We start from the raw sequence: 6,636 nt of genomic DNA, 5'->3' as shown, positions 1-6,636 counted from the left end.
ATATGTAAAGATTTTATGAATACCAAAATACTGTCATTTTGTCTTCCACGTAAAAGAATATGGCTTTTTAAAAAATATATCTTTATTGGAGTATAATTGCTTTACAATGGTGTGTTAGTTTCTGTTTTATAACAAAGTGAATCAGCTATACATATACATATATCCCCATATCTCCTCCTTCTTGCGTCTCCCTCCCACCCTCCCTATCCCATCCCTCTAGGTGGTCACAAAGCACCAAGCTGATCTCCCTGTGCTATGTGGCTGCTTCCCACTAGCTATCTATTTTACATTTGCTAGTGTATGTATGTCCATGAAGAATATGGCTTTTTCATTCATTAACCAGTAGCATACTATTTTCCAGGAACCCTCCATTCAGAAGAAATGCTGTGGTGCTTCCCTTTACCCACACGAAATAGAACCCAAGAGACTGCAGCTGAAGAAAAAATTACCGCCTCCTTACAAATGAGAGATTTTCAAGTCTACATAGTTTCCAACTGCAGGAAAATAACCATCAGCTTCTCCACAGTGTAGATTAGAACAGGGGAAAATGAACATCACTAACTGTACCCCAGAAGCCAGTGTGGCTGTGAGACCCAAGACCATCACTGAGAAGATGCTCATTTCCATGACTCTGGTGATCATCACCGCCCTGACCATGCTGCTAAACTCGGCCGTGATCATGGCCATCTGCACCACCAAGAAGCTCCACCAGCCTGCCAACTACCTGATCTGTTCTCTGGCTGTGACAGACCTCCTGGTGGCCGTGCTCGTCATGCCCTTGAGCATCACGTACATCGTCACGGACAGCTGGAAGCTGGGGTACTTCATCTGCGAGGTGTGGCTGAGTGTGGACATGACCTGCTGCACCTGCTCCATCCTTCATCTCTGTGTGATTGCCCTGGACAGGTACTGGGCCATCACCAACGCTATTGAGTACGCCAGGAAGAGGACCGCCAAGAGGGCCGGGCTGATGATCCTCACGGTCTGGACCATCTCCGTCTTCATCTCCATGCCCCCTCTGTTCTGGAGGAGCCACCGCCAACTCAGCCTGCCCCCTAGTCAGTGCACCATCCAGCACGACCACATCATCTACACCATTTACTCCACACTGGGGGCATTTTACATCCCCTTGACTTTGATACTGATTCTCTATTACCGGATTTACCATGCAGCCAAGAGCCTTTACCAGAAAAGAGGATCAAGCCGGCACTTAAGCAACAGAAGCACGGATAGCCAAAATTCGTTCGCCAGTTGTAAACTGACACAGACTTTCTGTGTGTCTGACTTCTCCACCTCAGACCCTCCCACAGAGTTTGAAAAGATCCACACCTCCATCAGGATCCCTCCCTTTGCCCATGACCTAGATAACCCGGGAGAACGCCAGCACATCTCCAGTACCAGGGAGCGCAAGGCAGCACGCATCCTCGGACTGATTTTGGGTGCATTCATCATGTCCTGGCTGCCATTCTTCATCAAAGAGCTGATTGTAGGTCTGAGCATCTACACCGTGTCCTCTGAAGTGGCCGATTTTTTGACATGGCTTGGTTATGTTAATTCTCTGATCAACCCTCTGCTCTACACAAGTTTTAATGAAGACTTTAAGCTGGCTTTTAAAAAGCTTATTCGGTGCCGAGAACATACTTAGATTGTAAAAAGCTGGAAGGCATGACTTACCAGCCTCGTGAGTGCACAGGGGTAAGGGGTGCAACTTATTAATTCTTGAACATAGTTGGTTCAGGAGGTTTGTAAGTATGTGTGGTCTTGGTTTTTGTTTGTTTGTTTGTTTTCTGTTTTGTTTGAGGCTTGTTATTGGGTGTGCTGTTTTCTACCTCTGGTCTTATTTGTGGTACCTAATTGCAAATAAACACTATCATACAAAACCAGAAATTTCACAGCAGTAATAATAGGTAAAATAGTAAATACTTTTCAGTTTTTAGCCATTTCAGTTAACCCTGCAATTAAAGAATACCAAAATAAATCTTCATTTGGAGAATTTCTTATTACTTATAAATCAAATATCTGATAACTTGCCCTGGTGTGTGGCGTTAGTTCTGAGCATATGGATCCAAATGATTACCAATTCCTGTGGAAACTGCGTGACCACATAAAGCATTAAAAGAAAAAAACGTGGTGCGCTGTCATCTACTGCTTGCAGACCTGATCTAAAGCCACTTATTATAATTACATGGCCCACTCCTTTCCAACACAAATAGTACAGCTGGCATGTCTTCTTAGTTCATGATTAAATACACATCCTCATTCTCTAAACAGAACTTGGAATGAATGTACTGGCACTTTCCTAGGTCTTTGACTATGAATGTGAAACATAAGCAAATAGTATTATAAAACAATCATGGAAATTGGTCATTTTGTTCCTATTTAACCTGACAGACATGTTGGGCCTCCTCCAGTTCTAAGAAGTGTCCCAGCTAAGCCTCGAGTACACGCTCCCATTTTAGCAGGATTAAGGTGTGAGTACAAGTCAAATGTGGAGAACTTTTAAAGCAGTATTAAGCTGCTGAACCCATTAAGGGGTGCAGGGACCAAATGAGAGAATCCATTACCTGAAGAACTTTGTTGGAGACTGCTGCTCATTAAGTTACCAGCTGTGCACTTGGAAAAAAAGTTAAAAATTGAAAATCTGTGTTTACAGCAAAGGCCACCCACTAGCAAATGAGTATGAAACTGTGTCTCCTGGAATCCCTATAGCTTCCATACTGGACTGCAGACTGGGGCCAGGAGGCTGCAGGCGGGACCCAAGGCCTTGGACTGATGGCTCTAGTCGTATGGTGGAGCTCGTCACTAAGTCAAGAGTGATGACAGAAGGAACTGAAAGGGTGGAAGTTCTTGGACACTCCTCAGTAAGTGACTGTTCTAGACCTCTGCTCCTCCCCTCCCATCCACAGCCTCTCCCACCTCTTCACTCCCCCCAGATCACGTCTCTTGTTTGTTTGTCAAGAAGACATTGCTTTGCCCCCTGCCCACTTCCACCTCCATGTTTTACCCCTTAGTTCTATCCCCTCTCAAATTTTCTGTAATCTTGCTACTTTCTTCTCTCTCTCTCTCTCTCTCCCTCCCTCCCACCATCCCTTCCTCTCCCCACTTTTCTTTAATCTCACCCATCAGTTTGCTCAAGTCTCTTAGACATTAGAACCAATGTCCTCCGGCCCCACTTCCCCTTCCGGCCCCTGCTCCATCTCTCTCCACACTCTCCCATCTGAGTCTCCCCAGTCATCAACCTGCTCGTTCTACCTCCACTTCTCCCCTTCCACTAACTTTTCTCTCCTTTGCCATACGGGTATGCCCCCCACCCAGTTCCCCCAAAACTGATCTCCCAAAGGGTATCGGCGACTTGCCAATGGGCAAATCCAGTGTCCTTTCCTCTGTCCTTATCTACTTCCCACTCTCATCAGTTAAAACAGCTAACCATCCCTTTCTTGTTTAAGTCCATGCCTTCCAGGATTCCTTTACTAACCTGGTTCTCCAGCTACCTTCTCATTCTTTGCCTCCTTTTCTTCATCCTAGGGGTTTATTCTCAGCTCTCACCTCCCGTATATTCATACTCCACCCCAACCTCCATCATTTCCACAAATAGTTCCATGCCTGAGGCTCTAAAATGTGTGTCTTTAATTCTGATCTCTCTCTTTCTCAAACCCTAGACCCAAGAATTATGTCTGGTGAACATCTCCCTACTAACACTCTATTGGTGCCTCAAACACAGGCTTTCTAAACTGAACTCATGATCATTTCCCACACTCATACCTTCTCCTTTTCCACCTTCTCAATCTCAGATAACAGGATTACCATGCTTTTTATCATTCACATTAGGTCAATGAGATTCTCTCTCTTTGTAGCTTGTCTCTCACATCCAGATAGTATAAAAGTCTTATCCATTTACCTCTGTAGCAATGTTTGTATATTCACCCCTCTTCTCCAATAACTTGGTCCTCTCCCCTGGACCAATCTTCTTATCTGATCCACCTACCTCTGGACCCCTCACCTGCAACTGTGCCCCTGCACACCTGCCACTCTGCCCCTGCACACCTGCCAGATACATTTTCCTAGAACAGTGGTTCTCAAAGCAACATCTCCAGACCAGCAGCGTCAGTATCACCTGGGAACTTGTTAGAAATGCAAAGTCTAGGGCCCCACTGAAGAACCACTACGTCAGAAATTCTAAGGGTGGGGGGGCATCCATCTCTATCTTAACAAGCCCTCTAGGAGATTCTGGTGCATGCTAAAGCCTGAGATTCAGTCTCCTAGAATGTCCTGTCGATTTCTAACTTCAGTGCTCAAAATCCCTTAGTATTTTCCCACCAGTACAAAATAAATTAAAATTCCTAAATATAACATTCAAGGCTTCTTCACTACGTGGCCTCAAACCACATTTCCAGAATTAAGTCTCAGCACTTCTTCTCACCCACCTCATATTCCAGAAAAGTCTGGAGATTTCCTGTGTTTTCTGAGCTCCCCTAACATTTGTCCCCACTGCTCCAGAAACCTGACCCCCTGGCTTCCCATCTTTCTTCTCCCAGTCCTTCACCATGGAGTGCAAATGCAGTCTCTTCTGCGAAGCCTTCCTGAGGTCCTCCTTCCTTCTCTGTCATGTGAAAGTCCTCTCCCAGCTCTATGCTCCCGAAGAAGCTCACTGGGATCTCTATTGTTATATGCATCCTATCTTGTAGTGCATTTGTTTGTATATTTCTTCTGTCTGCTATAGTAGATTGTGAGCTCCTTGAGGGCAGGAACTGTGTCTGTTTCATCTCTGTATCCCCAGGGCCTCCTACAGTGTTTTACACACAGTAGGCACTCAATAAATGTTCCCAGAAAAGAAATGTAAATGTGCAATGTTCTCTCAGTGAGAAAACCAAACTTTTAAAATCCTATGATGTAATAACACACTTCCTTTTTCTTTAAAACTTACCCTATCACATTCCCATCTTTGTTCAAAAACTGCTAGGAATACTTCCACATGGAAAGAAAATGGATTTCTCTCTCCACTGAATACATGAATGTCCTTTACTGGTTAGGATTCAAGCTAAGCTGCTCTCAAAGAAGAGACCCCCAAGTATAGTAGTTCAAACAAGATAGTTTCTTTCCTCTCACATGACAGTCAAGAGGTAGGAGGGCAGCCCAGAGTGAGCAGGAGACTCTGCTCCACGATGTCCTCCAGGGACTCAGGTCCTTCCATTTTGTGGCTCTGCCGTCCCCTCAAGGCTTGTCCTCGTCTGCATGGCCAAAGCTGACTCACAATCACATCCACGTTCCAGTCCATAGAACGGAGGAGAGAGAAATGGAGAGCAAACAACTTCCTTCTAAGGAAGTCATGTGGAAATTGTACACATTTACTTCTCCTTATAGCCCATTGACAATAACTTGGTCACATGGCCACACCAAGCTGTAAAAGAGAATAAGGGGGTGAATCTCTAGTTGGGCAACCATGTGCCTTGCTTAAAGTGAGAACTTTATAATAAAAGGAAGCAGGAGAGGATGGATACAAGGGGCTAATAAGCAGTCTTTTCCACAAGGGGATATTGGTTTCTGTATGTGCAGCTCAAATATTACAAGGCAAGTCAGACAGCTGTCCAGTTAATGGTGATCTATGTACCAGGATGTTGAGATTTAAATTACAGGTGATTTAACTGAGATCGTGCCTATGCTGAAAATCTAGTATTTATCATGACTGTAATATCTATAATATCTAAAAACTATATGGGCAACTCGCTTGCTTTCTTATCACCCCCCCATATGTCATCCTTGAAAATTCCTGGCAATTATAAGAGTTTAAATATTTTATTTTATTTTATTTTATTTTTTTGTGGTACGCGGGCCTCTCACTGTTGTGGCCTCTCCCGTTGCGAAGCACAGGCTCCGGACGCACAGGCTCAGTGGCCATGGCTCACGGGCCCAGCCACTCCGCGGCATGTGGGATCTTCCCGGACTGGGGCACGAACCCGTGTCCCCTGCATCGGCAGGCGGACTCTCAACCACTGCGCCACCAGGGAAGCCCAAGAGTTAAAAATTTTTAAGAGTCTAAAGAAATAAAAAACAAAGAAGCAGAGCATAACTAATTTTCACTTACTCACTTTCACTAACTAGATAAATTTCATTCCTAATTTACTAGAGAAATCTCATTTCTAATTTACTAGATAACTCCTAATTAAATATATTTTCTCATACCTACCCACCACTGCCCTTAGCAAAGAATCTGTATATGCTTCCTAGTATAAATCAAACCTGTTGAAAAAAATTCTGTTGTTTGGTTTACTCATTTAACTGATAGGGCTAGCTGCTATTGACCACTATTGCCCCTTTAAATTAAAGCTTGAGTGAAGTAACAGTACCTTCTGATATGGTCAGTGTTTCTAGGGTAAACATTAGCAGATTAAAAGTAAAACCCAGGGGTGACATTTCAATCACCTCCATTAACTAATAAATTAGGACTTCCTGTTTTGTGTACTTGGTAAAAGAATTCTTGGACATGTCACTCCCTTGGAGACCTGGTAGAAGCTTTGGTTGTAACTGGTGTCAGTAAGTACCCCTAGTAGCATTGCTACTATTATCTGCTTTGAATAACTGTATAGGCCTTCCACACTTATGAACTTCAGTTTGCAAACTGATAATTGTGTACAAGGT

General features: G+C 44.0%; 1 protein-coding gene across 1 annotated transcript; it reads left to right on the top strand.

Moving 5' to 3' along the window:
• Positions 1-453: 453 nt before the first annotated feature.
• Positions 454-1,645, top strand: HTR1E (5-hydroxytryptamine receptor 1E; the record flags this gene model as incomplete). The annotated part of the gene is made up of 1 exon (XM_082856134.1): positions 454-1,645. Exon 1 carries the CDS (start codon positions 548-550, stop codon positions 1,643-1,645), a length of 1,098 nt encoding a protein of 365 aa, XP_082712260.1. The 5' UTR covers positions 454-547.
• Positions 1,646-6,636: the final 4,991 nt, after the last annotated feature.

The sequence above is a fragment of the Leucopleurus acutus genome (assembly GCF_964270905.1).
Source record: "Leucopleurus acutus genome assembly, chromosome: 15".
Taxonomy (NCBI): Eukaryota; Metazoa; Chordata; class Mammalia; order Artiodactyla; family Delphinidae; genus Leucopleurus; species Leucopleurus acutus.
This window is presented reverse-complemented; position numbering and strand designations above follow the sequence as displayed.